The 22,906-nt window shown below is 46.0% G+C and overlaps 1 protein-coding gene across 2 annotated transcripts in view; it reads right to left on the reverse strand.

Moving 5' to 3' along the window:
- Window positions 1-3,155: 3,155 nt before the first annotated feature.
- ZCRB1 (zinc finger CCHC-type and RNA binding motif containing 1) overlaps window positions 3,156-22,906 on the reverse strand; it is a 43,816-nt gene continuing 24,065 nt past the window's right edge. For both annotated transcript variants that reach the window (XM_063927336.1, XM_063927335.1), the window contains exons 6-8: window positions 17,419-17,528; window positions 17,134-17,209; window positions 3,156-4,016 (exon numbers count right to left, since the gene is read on the reverse strand). In XM_063927336.1, the coding sequence (XP_063783406.1) occupies window positions 3,885-4,016; window positions 17,134-17,209; window positions 17,419-17,528 (318 nt within the window). In that variant the 3' untranslated portion in view covers window positions 3,156-3,884. The remainder of the gene's footprint in view (window positions 4,017-17,133; window positions 17,210-17,418; window positions 17,529-22,906) is intronic.

Here is a 22,906-nt window from a genome sequence, read left to right on the forward strand (position 1 = left end):
ACCTCAGGTTCGTGGTACAGAACTGTCACTATCAGTTTCAGACGCTGCCGTTTGGATTGTCCACGGCACCCCGGGTCTTTACCAAGGTAATGGCCGAAATGATGATTCTTCTTCAAAGAAAAGGCGTCTTAATTATCCCTTACTTGGACGATCTCCTGATAAGGGCAAGGTCCAGAGAACAGTTGGAGGTCGGAGTAGCACTATCTCAAGTAGTTCTACGACAGCACGGGTGGATTCTAAATATTCCAAAATCGCAGCTGATTCCGACGACACGTCTGCTGTTCCTAGGGATGATTCTGGACACAGTCCAGAAAAAGGTGTTTCTCCCGGAGGAGAAAGCCAGGGAGTTATCCGAGCTAGTTAGGAACCTCCTAGAACCAGGCCAAGTGTCAGTGCATCAATGCACAAGAGTCCTGGGAAAAATGGTGGCTTCTTACGAAGCGATTCCATTCGGCAGATTTCACGCAAGAATTTTTCAGTGGGATCTGCTGGACGAATGGTCCGGATCGCATCTTCAGATGCATCAGCGGATAATCCTGTCTCCAAGGACAAGGGTGTCTCTTCTGTGGTGGCTGCAGAGTGCTCATCTACTAGAGGGCAGCAGATTCGGCATTCAGGACTGGGTCCTGGTGACCACGGATGCCAGCCTGAGAGGCTGGGGAGCAGTCACACAGGGAAGAAATTTCCAAGGAGTGTGGTCAAGTCTGGAGACTTCTCTCCACATAAATATACTGGAGCTAAGGGCAATTTACAATGCTCTGAGCCTAGGAAGACCTCTGCTTCAAAGCCAACCGGTGGTGATCCAGTCGGACAACATCACGGCAGTCGCCCACGTAAACAGACAGGGCGGCACAAGAAGCAGGAGGACAATGGCAGCAAGGATTCTTCGCTGGGTGAAAAATCATGTGATAACACTGTCAGCTGTGTTCATTCCGGGATTGGACAACTGGGAAGCAGACTTCCTCAGCAGGCACGACCTCCACCCGGGAGAGTGGGGACTTCATCTGGAAGTCTTCCACATGATTGTGAACCGTTAGGAAAGACCAAAGGTGGACATGATGGCGTCCTGTCTGAACAAAAAACTGGACAGGTATTGCGCCAGGTCAAGAGACCCTCAGGCAATAGCTGGGACGCTCTGGTAACACCGTGGGTGTACCAGTCGGTGTATGTGTTCCCTCCTCTGCCTCTCATACCCAAGGTACTGAGAATTATAAGACGGAGAGGAGTAAGAACTATACTCGTGGCTCCGGATTGGCCAAGAAGGACTTGGTACCCGGAACTTCAAGAGATACTAAGAAGGGACTTGCTTCAGCAAGGATCATGTCTGTTCCAAGACTTACCGCGGCTGCGTTTGACGGCATGGCGGTTGAACGCCGGATCCTAAGGGAAAAAGGCATTCCGGAAGAGGTCATCCCTACCCTGGTCAGAGCCAGGAAGGAGGTGACCCCACAACATTATCACCGCATTTGGAGAAAATATGTTGCATGGTGTGAGGCCAGGAAGGCCCCCACGGAGGAATTTCAACTCGGTCGATTCCTGCATTTCCTGCAAACAGGAGTGTCTATGGGCCTCAAATTTGGGTCCATTAAGGTTCAAATTTCGGCCCTGTCGATTTTCTTCCAGAAAGAATTGGCTTCAGTTCCTGAAGTCCAGAAGTTTGTCAAAAGAGTACTGCATATACAACCCCTTTTGTGCCTCCAGTGGCACTGTGGGATCTCAACGTAGTTCTGGGATTCCTCAAATCACATTGGTTTAAACCGCTCAAATCTGTGGATTTGAAATATCTCACATGGAAAGTAACCATGCTGTTGGCCCTGGCCTCGGCCAGGCGAGTGTCAGAATTGGCGGCTTTGTCTCACAAAAGCCCATATCTGATTGTCCATTCGGACAGGGCAGAGCTGCGGACTCGTCCCCAGTTTCTCCCTAAGGTGGTGTCAGCGTTTCACCTGAACCAGCTTATTGTGGTACCTGCGGCTACTAGGGACTTGGAGGACTCCAAGTTGCTAGATGTTGTCAGGGCCCTGAAAATATATATTTCCAGGACGGCTGGAGTCAGGAAAACTGACTTGCTGTTATCCTGTATGCACTCAACAAACTGGGTGCTCTTGCTTCTAAGCAGACGATTGCTAGTTGGATGTGTAGTACAATTCAGCTTGCACATTCTGTGGCAGGCCTGCCACAGCCAAAATATGTAAATGCCCATTCCACAAGGAAGGTGGGCTCATCTTGGGCGGCTGCCCGAGGGGTCTCGGCTTTACAACTTTGCCGAGCTGCTACTTGGTCAGGGGCAAACACGTTTGCAAAATTTTACAAATTTGATACCCTGGCTGAGGAGGACCTGGAGTTCTCTCATTCGGTGCTGCAGAGTCATCCGCACTCTCCCGCCCGTTTGGGAGCTTTGGTATAATCCCCATGGTCCTTACGGAGTCCCCAGCATCCACTTAGGACGTCAGAGAAAATAAGAATTTACTTACCGATAATTCTATTTCTCGTAGTCCGTAGTGGATGCTGGGCGCCCATCCCAAGTGCGGATTGTCTGCAATACTTGTACATAGTTATTGTTACAAAAATCGGGTTATTATTGTTGTGAGCCATCTTTTCAGAGGCTCCGCTGTTATCATGCTGTTAACTGGGTTCAGATCACAGGTTGTACAGTGTGATTGGTGTGGCTGGTATGAGTCTTACCCGGGATTCAAAATCCTTCCTTATTGTGTACGCTCGTCCGGGCACAGTATCCTAACTGAGGCTTGGAGGAGGGTCATAGGGGGAGGAGCCAGTGCACACCACCTGATCCTAAAGCTTTTACTTTTGTGCCCTGTCTCCTGCGGAGCCGCTATTCCCCATGGTCCTTACGGAGTCCCCAGCATCCACTACGGACTACGAGAAATAGAATTATCGGTAAGTAAATTCTTATTAATTCCCTTAGCGCTTTGCAGAGAATATTTAGTCATTCACACCAGTCCCTGCCCCAGCGCAATTTACAATCCATCTTCTCTACCACATGGTCACTTACACATACGAGGAAGTTAATTTTCTGACAGAAGTCAGTTAATCTACTAGTATGTTTTTGGATAGTGTGAGGGAAGCTCATGCAAGTAAAGGAGTCAATTGAGCAGAAACCGAATAACCTAACAAAAGAAGAAGAGTCTTACCAGTTATAGGCAATATGCTTTTTCAAATAAGTATGGCCGTCACATACAAAAATCAAAACAATTTCCAAATCATACACCAAATAATAAAATGAACAGATTAATGGCTCATTCACATTATCAATTACACCTGTAACCTGATACATGTCACCAGGTCTAAACATGACCCCCACTCACAGAGTTATTCATATTTCAGAGCTTATTAATGCTTCTCCCTGCTTCCAGTAAATTGTAGACAGATGTATGTCAAGAGATGCTTTTTCATTATAAGAATGCGGAGATTGAAAAACCACATGGTGTCACTGATGCAGATTACACTTCAACCACAGCCCGAACTCTTAATGTGTTTCCTTTAAGTGACAAGAAAGAATCCATCATATTCAGCTATTACTTTTGGTCACTAAAGAGCTTTCGAACAGTAAATTTTAATATTCTGCAGAACATACATACATACATACATACATACATACATACATACATGAAAGTGGCAATTTGGCAATACCCAAAAAGCTATATTATACTAAGCTAGAAACATTATTGAACCTATTTCACAATAAAAATAAAATATCTGTAGTTATGGATTTGTCAAAGTAATGAGGAAAAATGTAATCGCATTAGAGGAAGCCAATTTCAAAAATGCTTATTAAGTACTAAATTATATCTACAAAGTGAGCACTGGGCTAATCTCCTTGTGTGGGCAAAAAACAATTGAAATATAGAAATATAGTGATACACTTAGTCGCTAAACTCCTCTTCATCACTGAAATATGCACTTTTTTTAATTCTCGGTCGCCTTGAGTCATCGGATGCAGAGGCTTCTCCTGAAGCCGGTCTGAATTTGTATTTTTCTTCTTCAATTCTTGCTTGCTACAATAAAGAAAAGAGAAAAAATAGGATTTTGGTACTTACCAGGTAAATCCTTTTCTTTGAATCCATAGGGGGCACTGGAGTACTCTTGGGATATGGACGGCTTCCGTAGAAAACAGCACTGAATATTTAAATTTAGAACACTCCACCCCTCCATATCCCCGAGTACCTCAGTGTTTTTTACTGAGCCAAACAGGAACTATAGAGAGGTTGACAATGGAGTATTACATATAACATAAGACAATAACGAAGTTGACACATAACGTTACTGACAACTAAACAGTTGACACCATAACCAGCACTTGATAATTTGAACCAGTCGGTGAGAGTGTGTTACCATAAGATCCTCAGAACTCACCACAAACTAGGTAAAACTGTTCTGGGTGGGCGTCCAGTGCCCCCTATGGATTCAAAGAAAAGGATTTACCTGGTAAGTACCAAAATCCTATTTTCTTTTTCATCCACTAGGGGTCACTGGAGTACTCTTCGGACGTACCAAAGCTTCCCCCGTGGGCGGGAGAGCTGTTTGGCACCTGTTACACTAGGCGGCCAAAGCTAGATGCTGATGCCGCAAACGTATCAAACTTGTAAAAGCGCACAAACGTGTGCACTGAAGACCATGTAGCCGCACGGCAAAGCTGCGTCGTAGAAGCCCCCCGACCAGCTGCCCATGAAGTTCCCACAGAACGTGTGGAATGAGCGGTTACTGATGTAGGCGGCTGTAACCTAGCATGAAGGTAAGCCTGACGTATGGTCAGTTTTATCCATCTGGATAAGGTTTGTTTAGACGCTGGCCAACCCATCTTGGCAGCATCATAGAGAACAAACAACGTATCCGTCTTACGAACTGAAGACGTTCGGGATACATAAATGCGTAATGCGCGTACCACATCCAGAGTTCCAGAATGTGCTGTCAACACAGGAACTACTATTGGTTTATTGATGTGAAAAGATGACACTACCTTTGGTAAGATAGCGGGATTCGTCCGAAGTTCCGCTCTGTCATCATGAAACACCAAATACGGTGGCTTGCATGTGCAAGGCACCTAAATCTGAAACACGCCTTGCCGAAGCGAAGGCTAGAAGAAAAATTGTTTTCCAAGTGAGAAACTTTATATCCACTTGCTGTAAGGGTTCAAAATATGAAGACTGTAAGAAATCTAAAACCAGATTCAAGTCCCATGGCGCTGTAGGTGGAATGAATGGAGGCTGAACTCTGAGGACACCTTGGAAAAAAGTGTGTATAGACGGCAATAGAGCCAATCGTCTTTGAAAGTAAATTGACAAAGCAGATACCTGCACCTTTAGTGTAGATAAACGCAGTCCTCCATCTAACCCCGTCTGTAGAAATAACAAAAGGCGGGATAACTTGAAAGATGATGTCGGAAACTTACGAGCTTCACACCAACCTATATAGGCACGCCATATTCTGTAATAATGAGCTGCCGTAACCGGCTTCCTAGCTCGTAACATGGTTGGTATAACCGATTCTGGAATGCCCTCTCTTCTTAAGAGAGCGGTCTCAACAGCCACCCCGTCAAACGCAGCCGCGCTAAATTGGGGTAAAGGAACGGACCCTGTTGTAACAGGTCTGGACGTAGTGGGAGCGGCCAAGGATCGTCTGCGAGAAGTCATCGGAGATCCGAGAACCAAGCTCTCCGAGGCCAATGAGGCGCCACTAGTATGACTGTGACAGACTCTCTTTTGATCCGTTTTAGCACCAGAGGGAGCAACGGAAACGGTGGAAACAGATACACAAGACTGTACGGCCACGCGACGGTGAGAGCATCCACCGCCACTGCCTTTGGATCTCTTGTTCTGGACACATACTGGAGCGTTTGGTGATTGTGTCGAGACGCCATCAGGTCCACCTGAGGATAACCCCATCGCTGAACCAATATGTGAAACACTTCTGGATTTAATGCCCATTCTCCTGGATGAAAATCCCGACGACTGAGATAATCCGCTTCCCAGTTGTCCACTCCCGGAATGAACACGGCCGACAATATCACCTGGTGGCATTCCGCCCAATTGAGGATTCGAGCTACCTCCCGCATTGCCATGCGGCTTCTCGTTCCTCCTTGTTTGTTGATGTATGCGACCGCCGTCGCATTGTCTGACTGCACTTGGACAGTCTGAGAGCGAAGCATGTGCACCGCTTGTCGTAGCGCATTGTAAATTGCGCGGAGTTCCAGGACATTTATAGACAGCAATCTTTCGTGATCCGCCCAGAGACCCTGGAGCTGACAATTTTGAACTACCGCTCCCCAACCTCTGAGACTGGCGTCTGTCGTTAGAATTATCCAATTCCAGCCTCCGAACAGTCTCCCTGCGGTTAAATTGTGTTCCTTGAGCCACCAGAGCAGAGACACTCTTGCCCTTGGCGACAACCTCACCCTGTGGTGAATCTGCAGATGCGAGCCCGACCACTGGGCGAGCACATTCAGTTGAAAAAGGACGTGAGTGAAATCTTCCGAACTGAAGCGCTTCGAAAGCTGCCACCATTGTGCCTAAGAGGCGAATGCACAAGTGTACAGACACTGTGCGTGGCTTGAGCAGTAATTGTACTAGATGGCGTAGAATCTGTACTTTCTGTTGTGGTAGGTAAATTCTTTGATTGACCGTATCGAGAATCATACCTAGGAATTGAAGGCGTTGAGACGGAATTAGATGTGATTTCTTGAAGTTGACAATCCAACCGTGGTGAACCAGTACATTGTACGTTAGCAGCGCATGTTGGAGAAGCATCTGTTGAGACGGTGCTTTGATGAGCAGAACGTCTAAATACGGAACTATTGTCACTCCCAGGGATCTGAGATGAGCTATCATCACAGACATCACTTTGGTGAATACCCGAGGCGCTGATGATAGGCCAAACGGTAGAGCCTGAAACTGGTAATGGTTCTGGCGTATTGCAAACCGCAAGAATTTCTGATGAGGCTGCCAAATCGGAATGTGTAAGTACGCATCCTTGAGATCTAGCGCAATCATAAATTCCTTTGGCTCTAAACCCGCAATCACGGAACGCAGAGACTCCATCTGAAGGGTCTTTAAGCGTAGTAGCCGCTGGCACTGGTATGGTTAATTTCTTGGTAAGCTTCGACACTGACGAATCAACTATTGGTGGATTCTCCCATGTACATGTTACCGAGTCTGGAAACGGGTAACTAGACTTAAATCTGCGAGGTATAGAAAACCGTTTATCTGGATTCTGTCGTGTTTCTACTAACATCTGATTAAGAGATTCCGAGACAGGAAAACTTATTGGAGTTCTTTGTCGTTTAGTAAATACGACCTGATCATTTGTGAGAGGCTCCTCAGTTTCAGTAAACCTCAGAGACTGATGCACCGCTCTGATGAGATTATCAATGCCGGGGCTGTTAAAATCCTCACTATCTGACTCCACTTCGCCCTCCTCACCCTCATCTTGTTCCGTGAGGTCTGGCATGGAATCGTCAGAATGCAACATAGCAGAAACTGGAAAATCATAAGACATATGAAATTTATCCCGTTTACCCAAAATGGATTTGGACCTTTCGCAAGGCTGAGACGCCTCCGGTAGTTCTGGCGGTCTCACCCTAGACTCAGATCTTGCCGTTTCCCGCTCTTGTCGAGCGGCGGCCAATTCTGATTGCAACCCAGCCAGTACATTGGCTAGCATTTCCCAAGGAGGGTTCGGTGAGGAAATTGGCTGTAAAACTGGAGCAGAAATTGTATTCTGAACCGAATCCACAAAACATACTGTACATGTGGTAGATCCATCCGGTAACACACTGCTACAGACTTTGCAATTATGCTTTTTAGTTTTTGCTGGTGCCTTACTCTCTTGAATCTGTAGTAAGTTATGTACTGATTGAGACCCTTTAAGTTCAATATTGGTCTGACTGAGCCATCCAGCTTCGGTACCAGAAACAGACTGGAATAATAACCCTGACCCTGTTGATGTACAGGGACCGGAATCAAAACTGCTGAATCCAGTATGGACTGAATGGCAATTTGCAGAACCGCCCTCTTGTCGTCCGACAGAGGCAATCCTGTCTTGAAAAACCGCAGAGGCGGAAAACAGTCGAACTCTATTGCGGATCCACCCATCCGCGGAATGTGTGGAACCACGCCAAATGGAACGTCTGAAGGCGTGCTCCCACAATCGGAGAACCGAGATGGGCTGGTAGCCCGTCATGCCACTGGTTTGTCGGTAGCCTTAGCGTCCTGGCGACTTGTGTTGGTTTGTTGGAAACCACGACCACGTCTAGCAGGCGTGGCTGTTCCTCTGCCACGTCCTCGAAAGAACTGAGGTCTAAAGGATTTGAACGAAGGTCCAGCGTACCTCCTTCTTGATACCGGTGGAGGCAATGGTAAGAAAACCGACTTACCTCCCGTAGCCTCAGCAATCCATGCTCCCAATTCAGGACCAAACAACTTCTTGCCATTGTAAGGCAACGCCTCTATACCTCGTTTGACCTCTGCCTCCGCTTGATAAGCACGCAGCCAGAGTGCTCGTCGTGCCGTAACTAGCGACGATGAAATACGAGAAGTGAGCTGACAGACGTCAGTAGACGCTGTACAGAGATACTCTGCAGCCTCACACATTTGATTTGCAAGAAGTATCAGATTTTCGTCATGTAAAGCAGATTTGAGTTCTGTAATCCATATTATGAGCGCCTTAGTGACCCAGATGCCAACCAATCCAGGTCTCAGCATCACTCCTGCTGCTACATACATGGACTTTAGCATAGTTTCTATCTTGCGAACAGACAACACAATACACAAAAACAGACACTTGCACGACTCAGTAAAATAGTAGTAAGGTGTCTCTATATATATATATATATATATATATATATATATATATATATATATATATATATCTATCTGGCCAAGTGCAGTACACGTGGCCAGTACTATGAAATGTGATCCCAAATTCCCACTAACACCCCTGCGCCTCCGGTGGAGTAGAGATGTAGTACTGGAACGTTCTGGAATCACAGCAGGAAGACACAGGAAGCATGGTTAAAATGGCTGCCATGCTCTCACATATAATCACAGTGCATGAAATCCTGTGTAAATACCCCTGCAGCCTAGCATCTGCTGTTGCAGGTTATCTTACTGTATTGCCCCCTGATTATGCCCCCTTTCCCCCCTGTATGCTTTCAGACACAGAGCGGCGGCCAGTGCAGCGTGTGGAGCCGCATCTCCCAGTGACCGTTAGAGACAGAGAGCGGGGATCGTGAAGCGCTGTGTATCGAGCGCTGTGAGCAGCGGGAAGCAGCGGTGGGGGCCGGAGCAGCATGAGCAGAGCAGCGGCGGCGGCCGAAGCAGTGTGAGTGGCAGAGCAGCGGCGGCGGCCGGAGCCGTGTGAGCGGGCAGAGCAGCGGCGGCGGCCGGGCGTCTGCATAGGATCCTGCATAACAATGTCCCCACACCTCGGGGCGGCAGCGGGAGCTGACCGCCCCGTACACATACCTGCACTCCTGTTTGTGATGAGGCTCCGACGGGGCTTCTGTACAAGCGCCGGCCAGCCTGAGCAGGAGATCTGTGTGTGGCTGTGAGGGAGCTCATTCAGTGAGGACCGACACGCCACTGCTGCTTCAGCAGCGTGCACAATCCCTGACCCTGCCTTTTGGAAGGGGGAAAGGGATGTATATAAAATAGAAAAATAATTAAAAGTAATTGTGGACTCACAGAGCTGTTACTACTTCGAGCACAGAAAAAACACTGAGGTACTCGGGGATATGGAGGGGTGGAGTGTTCTAAATTTAAATATTCAGTGCTGTTTCCTACGGAAGCCGTCCATATCCCAAGAGTACTCCAGTGACCCCTAGTGGATGAAAAAGAAACAGTATTCCGTAAATTTCTTTTGGGAACCTAGAAAATTATACGAGTAAACAATATATCTAAATACATGTGTTATCCACAGCTTCTTCTCCATCTTCCATTTCTTTGGCTTTGTTAAAAGCCTGAACGAAAGGCGTGTAGACTTCTAGCTAACATATATGCTCAGCATTGATTGACGACAATACACATAGGGTGTGCTGCCAGTTGTGCACTTATCAGCCAATTACTGTAGCCATGGCATTGCAAGTTTTCTTGTGCACCTCTGTAGGATATGGAGTAAAAATTGTGAACAAGAAATCGCGTCCATTGCATAGAAGGGAGTTCTCTAAGAGAATTAAATAACACTATATTGAAGTTTTTCCTAAACAGACTGCTTGTGACCTGGAGAATTTTCAATGCAACTATTCAATTTAAAATACTACCACAGTAACGAGCATGGCACTCACATTTTCAACCTACATTCTTCTATTCAACTTAGCAGGCATTGTACAATATTGTTGATTGTTTACATTGCTACAGTTACGCTGAAGTCCTCTGCACAATTATTAACTCTTATGGGATAATTAAATTGTTTTGGGGCATGTGAGTAATGGGCGCCTGTGGGGAGATGTTCAATTGTTCCATAAGTTGGCCCAAGTGCCCATTGCTTATTGTGCCAAAATGCATAGGGTTTAGACACAAAGTGGCTAAACCTGTGCAAAGCATTAGGCATGCAGCCAAAACAATAATTTGGCTGGATTTCTGTTTATCACTTCAGGAGGGTGAGAGCAGAAATAATGGGTGCCCATTGGCAAACAACTGAATAGCTCCTGTCGGGTGCCCAAAGAAAGCTGAATTCCCCCCCCTTGAGTTCTGCAAAGATCATTTTAGAACTGGTTTTAAACTATATAAGCTTGTACACTCCCATTATGGATAAGTGTTCACTGTGAACAATTCCATAAGAAAATGTATCCAAATTTTCCGTTAACACAAACTGTGGCAAAATTTTCTCCAGCTGCAGCCTTGCCTGCAGGGCACATGATCATGACTGACTAGTACAATATTAAGCGTTTATGAGGTATATTCAATTAAAGTCGGATCCATTCCGACATGTATTTGGATCGGAATGGATCAGACAACCCCTTTTTCAAGTCGAATTTAGATGGGACACAGGGGGGGCGAGCCACGGGGGGACAGTCGGCGGGCACACAGGAGAGATCAGCGCTACGGAGTAGCGCTGTAGCAGGATGTCACTCAGCCGCCCGACCTCACGGCAGCTTCCACCCGGCTCCAGCAGCTGATGCAGCGCTGATCTCTCCTGTGTGCCCGCCGGCTGTCCACCCATCTCCCTGCGGCTCCTCCGGCTCCGCATCTCAGTCCGACATCATTTTGATGTCGGACTGAGATGGTCGAAAAGGGGCCAAAACCTGTCTGATTTGGCCCCGTTTTCGACTTAACCACGTGGATCGGCGGAATTTATCGACTTGTCGAAAAATTTGGCCAAATATTAAATATGTCGAATCAGGATTCTTTTCGACAGACGGCAGTTTTCGACTTCAGTTGAATATACCCCTATGTCTGCAAGCCTAGTACACAATGCTGCAGAGAGATGTTAAAGCGATTTGAGTACAAAATACAATTTTTGCCTAACTCTAACACTTTAATCTTTTTTTCTCTTACATCCTAGGGGATATTGGGAATCCTTTTAGTACCATGGGGTATAGACGGGTCCACTTGGAGGCATGGGCACTATAGAAGTTTAATAACGTGTGCTGGCTCCTCCCTCTATGCCCCTACTACCAGACTCAGTTTAGAAAATGTGCCCGAAGGAGCCGATCACATCTCTGGACGCTCCTGAAGAGATTTCTGCATTTATTTTCAAAGTTTGTTGTTTTCAGGCAGAACTGGATGGCACCAGCCTGCCTGTTTCGTGGGACTTAGGGGGGGGGGGGGGAGGAAACGGCCCAACCGCAGTAAGGGTTAATGATCCCATTACCCGCTGACAGGACGCTAGCTCCTGAGGGAACTATTCGCAAGCCCCACCATGGCGAGCGTACATTCCCACAGCACGGCGCCACCCCTAACATAGCCAGACGAAAGAAGAGTGGTGAGTACTAAGCCGGCATCCCGGTTAGCGGGCCGCTGCCCATTATGGTGGCATTAGAGTACAGAGACGCACAGCTTCTACAAGGGGCAGAATGAGTCTCAAGACTTAGTACACTGAAGTACAAACAGTACACAGACTGGCAATACAGGCTTAAACGGGGGCTTACTCCATTTTACTGACACTAAGCCAGTATAAAGAAGAGCGGGAAGAACGTGCGCCATTACAGGGGCAGGGCTTCACTATGAGCGGATACAGCAGCTCACAGGCGCCATTTTCCCTCACTGCAGCAGCACAGACGCTGACTTCGGAGACGTGCAACTCAGCGGTACCTGGGGGTCAAAGCAGGGGGGAGCTAGTACACTAGTATATAAGTCCCGAATCTAGGTACTTAGTCTGCGACCCGGCTAAGCTTAGCTTTAGCGATAAGGGCGTTGTGTGCTGGTTCTATCCTCTCTCGGGAAGGGCTCTTTGTAGGTTAATTGTGCATTTAACCTTTTCCTGTGTGTGCACTGAAACTGCTGCAGTATGTCAGGCAAAGAGTGTGTTTCATGTAAGGCACAGTGTTCCTCTTCTCCAGGGGGTTTAGTAGTGTGTACTCAGTGTATTATCCCTTCTCAGGCTAGTTGGGCGGAGTCAGCATGGCTGGACTCCATTAGGGGGATGATTTCCACCATCTCTACTAAATGATCTCGTAATGAGAAGGAGACGCAATACTTAAGACAGTCTATGGCTGAGTTTATGCAAAAGGACTCAGACCAGCGTCTCAGTCCTCTACCAATGGTCCGCAAAACGTACTTTGGCCCATATCCTGCATTCTGACTGATAATGACGGGACAGAAATGGGAGGAAGGGGAGGTGGTCATAGAGGTTGGGGAGGGCACTCTGTCGCAGGGTGTAGAGGCTCTCAGATTCTATCAGAGAAGTCCTAAATATCCCTGATAAGGTGACAGAGGAGTGTGAGGAATCTTACTTTAATATAAAGAAAGAAAAAAAAAATCCTCAGCCACTTTTCCTGTGTCAAAGGAACTAAATACCCTGTATGAAGAACCGTGGGTTAATCCAGAAATGTCAAATTCCTAGGCGGTTATTATCATCTTTTCCTTTTCCTCCTAAGGATAGGAAAAAAATGGGATAATGCACAGATAGTGGATACATCAGTCTCCAGGCTCTCACGTAAAATAGTACTACCTGTGCCTGGTGCAGCCTCCCAAAAGGATACAGCTGATCGTAAGATTGAGACTACACTCAAATCTTTGTATACAGCTGCAGGGGTGGCCCAAAGACCCACTATAGCATGTGGGTGAATTACTCGAGCCATTGCTAAATGGTCTGGTAATTTAATGAGGGGTTAGACACCTTACCTGAAGAGGAAATGGTTTTATTCCTGCAACACATACAAGACTCTGCAAACTTTATGGTTGAAGCCATTAAAGAGTTAGGTTTGCTTAATGCACGCACCACAGCTATGGCAGTGTCGGCACACAGGAGATTATGGCTGCGTCAGTGGACTGCCGACGTGGACTCCAAGAAAGGTGTGGAAGGCCTGCCTTTCACAGGTGAGGCCTTATTTGGCGACAAACTCGACAAGTGGATCTCATGAGCTACTGCGGGTAAGTCCACCTATCTACCTTCTGCAGCTCCGCCAGCTAGGAAGGCCTACTCAGGACCAATTTTATAGTCCTTTCGGACTGCAAAGTTTAGGGGCAAGGCCAGAGGTTCTTCTTCCTCCGCCAGAGGTGCTAGAGGTAAACCACGCAGACCTGCGACTGCTGGTCCACAGGAACAGGGCTCAGGCTCTGCTTCCTCAAAACCTTCCGCATGACTGTGGACCATGATGCCTGGGAGACAGGCAGGTGGGAGCCCGGCTAAATTGCTTCAGTCAAGTTTGAACAAGATCTTGCCAGGATACCTGGGTCACAGACCTTATATCCCAGGGCTACAGTCTGGAGTTCCAGGATCTCCCACCTCACAGATTCTTCAAATCAAGCTTACCAGTTTCTCCAGAAGCAAGGATAACCTTACAAGAAGCCATTCAAAAACTGTTACAGACTCGGGTTAATTGTCCCAGTTCCACCTCACCTACAAAACAAAGGATACTATTCCAGCTTGTTTGTAGTTCTGAAACCGGACAGGTCGGTAAGACCAATTCTGAATCTCAAATCATTGAACCCATACTTACAAGTGTTCAAGATGGAGTCTGAGAGCGGTGATCTCAGGACTGGAAGAGGGGGAATTCCTAGTGTCTCTGGATATCAAGGATGCGTACCTTCACATTCCGATCTGGCTGCCTCATCAAACTTACATACTTTTTGCACTGCAGGACTGTCACTACCAGTTTCAGGCCCTGCCATTCAGTCTCTCCACGGCACCGAGGATGTTCACCAAGATGATGACAGAGATGATGATGCTACTCCACAAACAGGGAGTGAACATCATTCCTTACCTGGACGATCTATTGATCAAGGTTGCGCCCAGGGAGCATTTGTTGGAGAACATTGGTCTCACAACCAAATTACTCCTGGACCATGGGTGGATTCTGAACCTGCCAAAATCTCTCACTTAGAGCCAACGCAGAGGCTTCATTTCCTGGGAATGATACTGGACACAGAGTCCCAGAGAGCATTCCTTCCCTTGGAAAAGGCAATGGTAATCCAGTCGATGGTTCGGGCTGTCTTGACGCTGACCCGAATCTCGGCACATCTATTCATCCGCCTTCTGGGGAAAACGGTGGCATCTTATGAAGCAATTCAGTACGGAAGGTTTCAGGCGAGGCCCTTCCAGCTAGATCTATTGGACAAATGGTCCGGATTGCATCTTCACATGCACCAGAGGATTCGTCTGTCGTCGAAAGCCAGGATCTCCCTCCTGTGGTGGCTACAAACTTCTCACCTAGTGAAGGGTTGAAGGTACGGGATTCAGAATTGGATTCTTTTAACCACAGACACAAGCCTCAGAGGTTGGGGTGCAGTCACCCAGGGGGTACAGTTTCAGGGAAGATGGTCAAGTCAAGAAGTCGTCCTTCCAATAAACATCCTGGAACTCAGAGCAACGCCCTTCTGCAGGCCTCATCTCTTCTTCAGAACCAGGCCATTCAAGTTCAATCGGAAAATGCGACGGCGGTAACGTACATAAACCGAAAGGGCGGAACGAAAAGCAGTGCCGCAATGTCAAAGGTGTCAAGAGTTCTCCTCTGGGCGGAAAAACACGCTGCGGCATTGTCGGCGATCTTCATTCCGGGAGTAGACAACTGGGAAGCAGATTTTCTCATCAGACACGACCTCCACCCAGGGAAATGGGGCCTCCACCCAGAGGTGTTCCAGTGGCTGACACGTCGATGAGGTTATCCACAAATCGACATGATGGCCTCTGACTCAAGAAGCTAAAGCGGTATTGTTTCAGGTCGAGGGACCCACAGGCTGTAGTGGTCGATGCCCTGACAACTCCGTGGGTCTACCAGCTGGTGTACTTGTTTCTTCTCGAGAGGCTAATCGAAGATCCGTGGCATCTGCCTCTATGAGAGGCTCTTCTACAACAGGGCCCATTCTTTATCAAGACTTACCACAGCTACGCTTGACAGCATGGAAGTTGAACGGCTGATAGGGATTCCTGACAAGGTCATCCCTACTATGATCCAAGCCAGGAAGAGGGTAACGTGAAAACATTACCATCAGATCTGGAAGAAATAGGTCTCTTGGTGTGAGAGCAGACAATATTCTTCGGTGGAATTTCATCTGGGACTTTTCCTGCTTTATCTGCAGTCGGGAGTTGATGTGGACCTATGCCTAGGCTCCATAATAGTTCAGATTTCGGCCTTGTCTATTTTCTTTCAGAAACAATTGGCTCCTCTCTATTAAGTCCAGACGTTCTTGAAGGGTGTTCTTCATATCCAACCTCCCTTTGTGCCTCCCACAGCACCTTGGTATCTCAATTTGGTTCTACATTTTCTCCAATCAGACTGGTTTGAACCATTAGAGGAGGTAGACGTAAAATATCTTACGTGGAAGACCGTCACGCTCTTGGCATTGGCAAGGCACGAATTGGAGCTGGGGGCATTGTCTCACAAGAGCCCCTAATTGATTTTCCATGAGGACAGAGCTGAACTCAGGACTCGTCAGCAATTCCTTCCTAAGGTCGCATTTCACATCAACCAGCCAATTGTGGTCCCAGTTATTCCTGACACCTCTGCTACTTCAAAGTACTTGGACTTTGTAAGGGCTTTGAAGGTATATGTAAAGCAAACTGCTTGTTACAGGAAAATCGAACTCGCTGTACGTTCTATAGGATACCAACAAGATTGGGTGTTCTGCTTCAAAGCAGTCAATTGCACGCTTGATCTGGCTCACTATCCAGCATGCTTATTCCATGGCAGGCTTGCAGATTCCAAAATTTGTACACGCCCACTCTCTACTAGGTCGGTGGGTTCTTCATGGGCGGCTGCCCGGAGCGTCTCGGCATTTCAACTCTGCCGAGCAGCTACTTGGTCAGGTTCAAACACGTTTGCCAAGTTTTACAAGTTAGATACCTTGGCCTCTGAGGACCTTCAGTTTGCTCAATCAGTTCTGCAGGAACCTCAGCACTGTCCCACCCGGTTTGGGAGCTTTGGTACTTCCCAATGGTACTAAATGGATTCCCAGTATCCCCTAGGACGTAAGAGAAAATAGGATTTTAATTACCTACCGGTATATCCTTTTCTCGTAGTCCGTAGGGGATACTGGGTGCCCGCCCGGTGCTTCGTTCTTCATGCACGATTACTTGTTTAAATACTGTTGTTTAATTCAGCTGTTGCTGTTACGATTTTTCAAGTTCGGTTAGCATGGCTTTCCGCTTGTTCTGGTTGTGCTGGTTTGAAATCTCACCACTTTCCTTCTCTCAAAGTATGTCCGTCTCCTCGGGCACAGTTTCCTAGACGGAGTCTGGTAGGAGGGTCATAGAGGGAGGAGACAGCACACGTTATAAAACTTCTATAGTGCCCATGGCTCCAAGTGGACCCGTCTATACCCCATGGTACTAAATGGATTCCTAGTATCCCCTATGGACTACTAGAAAAGGATTTACCGGTAGGTAATTAAAATCCTATATTTTTATGCACAAGCCCAAAAGCAGCAGAAATAAAACTGTTTGCAAATCAGAATAGGAGTTGACATTTTTGTTTTAGTTACATGCCTCTACATCATTACAGTGATTCAAAATTTGTACCTGGAAAGCTATGGCTTGACTAAGGCTGTCAAGAGCAGGATCTTCGCCTTCCTCTTCACTCTGTTCCTCTTCCGGACTACAGGAAGCAAAAATCTTTATATGTAAATATCCAACAATAACCCCCCCCCCCAAAAAATAAAAATACACACATTATAATGTATAGTGTGTGTGTGTGTGTGTGTGTGTGTGTGTGTGTGTGTGTGTGTGTGTGTATATATATATATATATATATATATATATATATATATATAGATAAAAAAATAATTATATATATTTAATTCTTACACTTCTTCTAATTCAATGGTCTTCTTCCTTTTCTTTTTCTCTTTCTTTTGTGGAGGTTCACGATCTCCCAACATATTTTTGGGACATGCATAACTCAAGTGACCTGTATCCTTGAATACAAAAAAATAAAATGAGAATGTACAGTATGCACATTTAAGTTCAAAGCAATAAACATACTTTAAGAATGCACCTCTATAAAATATGCAGTGTGCATTATTAGAAAAGTTATTTATAAAAAGGAGTTTAAAATATTCTAAGGCAGGCTATCGTGTTAGTAGACACTAATAAACGGAACCTTTTGTCACTGTATTTGACACGGTTTTGTTGTATGTGGAGGTTTTTACTTCCACTAATACTAGTCACCAAATGTTTAATTAATAACCTAGAGTCACCAGCACAAATGAAGATTATTAACAGGTCATTAGTCACAGTTGTTTGAATAAATTGTTAAAAATGGACTACTGTATAATGCGTACATTGGCGGATGGGCTATTATTTGGGTACACCAACTACTGATCTATTCTTATACTAATATAAACATCAAAATGAATGCAAAAATCGATCAATGAAATGTGTAACTTAACATAGTGTCACAAAACTTAAACAGCACAAACAAGTGTATAAATAGGTGAACTGAGCAAGACAGCAAAATATAATTAGAATTAAATTCCTTCTCTTCTAAATACTAAAATAGCAGCCATCACAATGAGTAGCCTCCCTCATAAGTTAAAAACTGTTAAGAAGAAAAAAATGCCTCTGGATGGGAGCAGGGGTCGTCCCTTCTGGATCTCCAACTGGGTCCTTCTAACGACGGATGCCAGTCTGCGGGGTTGGGGCACGGTGTTGGAGCAACACTCCCTTCAGGGTCGATGGACCAGGGAGGAATCTCTCCTCCCGATAGAACATTCTGGAGTTGCGGGCAGTGTTCAATGCTTTGAAACTGGCCCTGCCTCTGGTACAAAACAGGCCTGTTCAAGTACAGTCCGACAACGCCACCACGGTGGCGTACATAAATCAAGGCGGCACACGAAGCCGCATGGCAATGATGGAAGTGTCAAAGATTCTTCTATGGGCAGAATGTCATCTGCCAATCATATTGGCAGTGTTCACTCTGGGGGTCCTCAACCGGGAAGCGGACTTCCTCAGTCGTCAGGACGTACACGTCGGAGTGGAGCCTTCATCCAGAAGTATTTGAACTCCTAGTGGACAAGTGGGGCCTACCAGATGTAGACCTAATGGCGTCTCGACACAATCACAAGGTTCCAGTCTTTGGAGCAAGGACAAGGGATCCTCAAGCAGCGTTAGTGGACGCCCTGGCAATTCCAAGGAACTTTCGGCTGCCATACGTGTTCCCTCCGGTGTCACTCCTGCCCAGGGTAATAAGGAAGTTCAAGCAAGAAGGATGAATACTACTTCTGATAGCTCCAGCGTGGCCCAGACGGCATTGGTTCTCAGACCTACAGGGTCTCTCGATAGTGTCCTCTTCTACTTCCGCAACGCCCAGACCTCCTCGTTCATGGCCCTTGTGCCTTCCAGGATCTGGCCAGACTAGCTTTGACGGTGTGGCTCTTGAAGCTTCAGTTCTGAGGGCCAAGGGATTCTCTGAGGCAGTCATTCAAACTATGTTGAAAGCCCGTAAACCGGCTTCGGCTCGGATTTATTATATGGTCTGGAATTCTTATTTCACCCGGTGTGCAGCTAAGAATTATGATGCGTATAAGTTCAGTACTGCCAAACATTTGGCTTTTCTGCAACAGGGCCTGGACGTAGACATTCGACTGGCCTCCCACAAGGATCATATTTCGGCCTGGTTGGTGTGGTTTCAGAGAAAAATTGCGACTCTGTCTGACATTCATACTTTCACTCAGGGTGTTTTACAGATTCAACCTCCCTATGTTCCTCCTGTGGCTCCTTGGGATTTGTCGGTTGTCCTGGATGCCCTACAAGAGAGTCTCCATTCGAACTTAGAGTATGTGGACTTAAGTGGCTTACTCTTAAAGTCTTGTTTTTGCTGGCTATTGCCTCTGCTAGACGGGTTTCAGACTTGGGTGCCTTATCCTGTTGGTCTCCCTTTCTGATTTTTCACCGTGACCGGGCGGTTCTTAGAACTGGACCTGGTTATCTGCCTAAAGTGGTGTCATCTTTACACCTTAACCAAGAGATTGTGGATCCGGCCTTTACCTCTCCTGCTTTATCCTACAAAGAGCGGTCTTTGCATGTGGTACGGGCTCTCCGTATTTATGTGAAGAGAACAGCTTCGCCTAGGAGAGCTGATTCTTTGTTCTTTTTGGTTTTCATAAACGTGGCTGGTCTGCTAATCAGCAGACCTTGGCCAGATGGATTAGAATGTTGATTGCACATGCTTATGTACAGGCTGGCCTTCCAGCTCCTGCTACCATCAAAGCCCATTCTACCCGGTCTGTTGGACCTTCTCGGGCGGCCTGCCGTGGCGTGTCCGCAGAACAATTGTGCAAGGCGGCTACGTGGTCCTCAGTGAACACTTTCATTAGGTTCTATGCCTTTGATACGTCTGCCTCCCAGGATGCTTCATTTGGACGCCGGGTTCTCGTATCCGCTAAAGTGCGTCCCCTCCCTTGGGGAATTGCTTTAGGACATCCCCAATGTATTCCCTGTGGAACACAGTGTGCACCCGCTGCAGAAAAGGAGAGTTACGGTAGACTTACCATGGTTAAATCTCTTTCTGCAAGGTACACTGGGTTCCACAGGGCGGCCACCCTGACGCACTTAGCTTCTTAGGGTTTGTATGGTATGTCGAAGTCGGAAAATATTGCAATACACACACCACAAGCAAACACCACACAGATGGCATCCATATATGTACTTAGTCTGGCGTTCGTGCAGCATACTCGCAAATTGCGTACAATCGCCTCCCACAGGAGTGCGCGTACAGGCGTGGTATGAGCAATTACAGAAAGATTCTTACTTGCAATGGAAATTAATACAGACACATGCCACATGACCCAGCCTGTGTCAAGTCACTGTTCACACACACTAATCTAACCAAACATGCACATCCTTCCAAAACAATGTCTTGTTCACTCCAATGTTTGAACAGACCCCCTGGTCAGTGAAGAAAGACAAACACAAACCAAACAAGACATCGTTTGGTGGGGGCCAGAACAATGGGAGACAAATATCCCAATAGATACACACAAGCTTGTGGTTGCAAATTATTAACTACTGGCAGCCTGCAGTCTAGAAAACCTTTGAAAGATAGACATAATAAGCAGGGAAACAAATTATATATATATATATATATATATATATATATATATATATATATATATATATATATAAAAGCAAAAGATACCATCTCTCCCATCAGCTGCATAACCGCACCGGGTGCCCGCATAATAAAGTTCAATGGACCCAAGTGGAAGTGCGGCACTCCAGGCGACTTGAATAAAGAAACTTCAGGCAGTGAAATGAAAGCAACGTTTCAATGTTTAACACATTGTCTTCAGGCTTAACAAACGTACACTTATAACAACCTTTTCTTCCCACAAATGCCAAAGTTTGCTGTCCTGGATCATAAACATCTGATTTGACTAATATGTCCCGTAAATTTCTTGGTCGTTGATAGCATGGCATAAGTTTGGTATGAGTCAGTGGCAAATCAGGATCCGATTGGATCAAGTGCCAATGTTTTTTCGCTGACCTTCTAATAGAATTACTGGCCGAGTGAAAACTATTCACCCAAGGTAACATACTATCTTTGACTTTGTTTTTTTGCTGATTTAATAACTGCTGGCGATCTAATGCCATGGCCTTATTTTTAGCCTGATTTAACAACAAAGGATCATAGCCTCGCTCCAGAATTTTTTGGGACATATTTTCAATGTGTTGTATAGCTAACTCCGGATCAGAGGTGATCCGTTTGGCCCGCAGGAATTGAGAATAAGGTAGCCCCCGTTTCAGAGGCAATGGATGACTACTTGTAAAATGAAGGTAATTATTACGGTCCGTAGGCTTGGAATACAGCGATGTGGTAATTTTACCCTTATCTATAGACAGCTGGACATCCAAAAATTGGATAGTGCTGGACTCAATAGAGTATGTAAATTTAATGGGATGCTCTTTGGTGTTTTGGCCATCAATGATGGCCATCAAAGATTCTTTAGAACCCTGCCAGATGACCAGCAGGTCATCTATATACCTACAAAAAAAATAGGATCTTATCCAGTATTGTGCATCATGCATCTATTGATACGTATTACATGTGCCATGATAGGCTCTAATATACAGGTCAGAACCTGTGTTACAAGCATTATGATTAGTTAAGATAGGCCTGTATTTGTGTAATGATTAATAATGAAATTAGGTCTATGATATTATACATGTTTTTCTATGTAGCCTATGCTTGTTGACACGTTGTCTTGGTGATGGGAGCACTATGATGACGTCAGCGACGTCTGCGTCCCTGGGCGGGCTGCAATCCCGTTTCCGGATTGATGGCGCCAGTCACAGGGGTGTGATCACTATTTAGCTGAGTGTTGTTTTATGTATGTTTGTTAAGCCTGAAGACAATGTGTTAAACATTGCTTTCATTTCACTGCCTGAAGTTTCTTTATTCAAGTCGCCTGGAGTACCGCACTTCCGTGTGTGTGTACACACACATACATATATATACACATATACATACATACATACATACATACATACATACATATACACACACACACATTTGTGTGTATCTTGAGAATGGTTGGTCATTTCATGTGTAGGATCATGTTGCTTGGAGATAGCATGACAGGGTAACCTAATGAACATGGAAATATCTGTCACACATTGCATGTTTCCCAAACTTGGTGCACACATTGCACATAGTCTCCCCTTTCCCATCATGCAACTTTTACTTGCAAGGCACAACAAGGGAATTATACACCTTTACAGTATGCGAGGGGACAGTAACTGATCAGAGCATCATGCATGGTATCTACGTGTTCGGATAATTAGGAGTAATAATCCGGTGTTGGTTTGGAGAAGATCGCATGTCGTTGCGAATAGTTATTCACAAAGGCAGATTAAAGGTATATTTGTGTTTATTATGTACTTGGTATGCGGTGGGAATCCAGAGCTGACCAGCAGTACACACCCCTGGATCAAGGCATCACCCATCTCTTCAAACTGACCAATGACCTCTCCTGTACTGTAAACGACCATCCCTCCAACCAATCAGTGGAGAGCATACAACCCCATTGTATTGTATTTTGGGCAAGGGTATATAAACCTTGCACCTGGGCCGGTCACTCTCTCTCTGCTTTTTAAAGACTCATAGGTCGTCTCGCCAGACGGCTGGGGACCGGATCCGGGTAGCGCAAGCGACAAAGCGTACATATCATTGGGTGTGACTCTCTCTCTGTGATTGAATTGTATTGTGTTGTACCATTTATATTTTAACTTATTGTAACTCCCTTTTACAAATATATTATTACTTGTTGCTGCTTTGGACCACAACATACAATCA

Source organism: Pseudophryne corroboree, chromosome 6 (genome assembly GCF_028390025.1).
Source record: "Pseudophryne corroboree isolate aPseCor3 chromosome 6, aPseCor3.hap2, whole genome shotgun sequence".
Classification (NCBI taxonomy): domain Eukaryota; kingdom Metazoa; phylum Chordata; class Amphibia; order Anura; family Myobatrachidae; genus Pseudophryne; species Pseudophryne corroboree.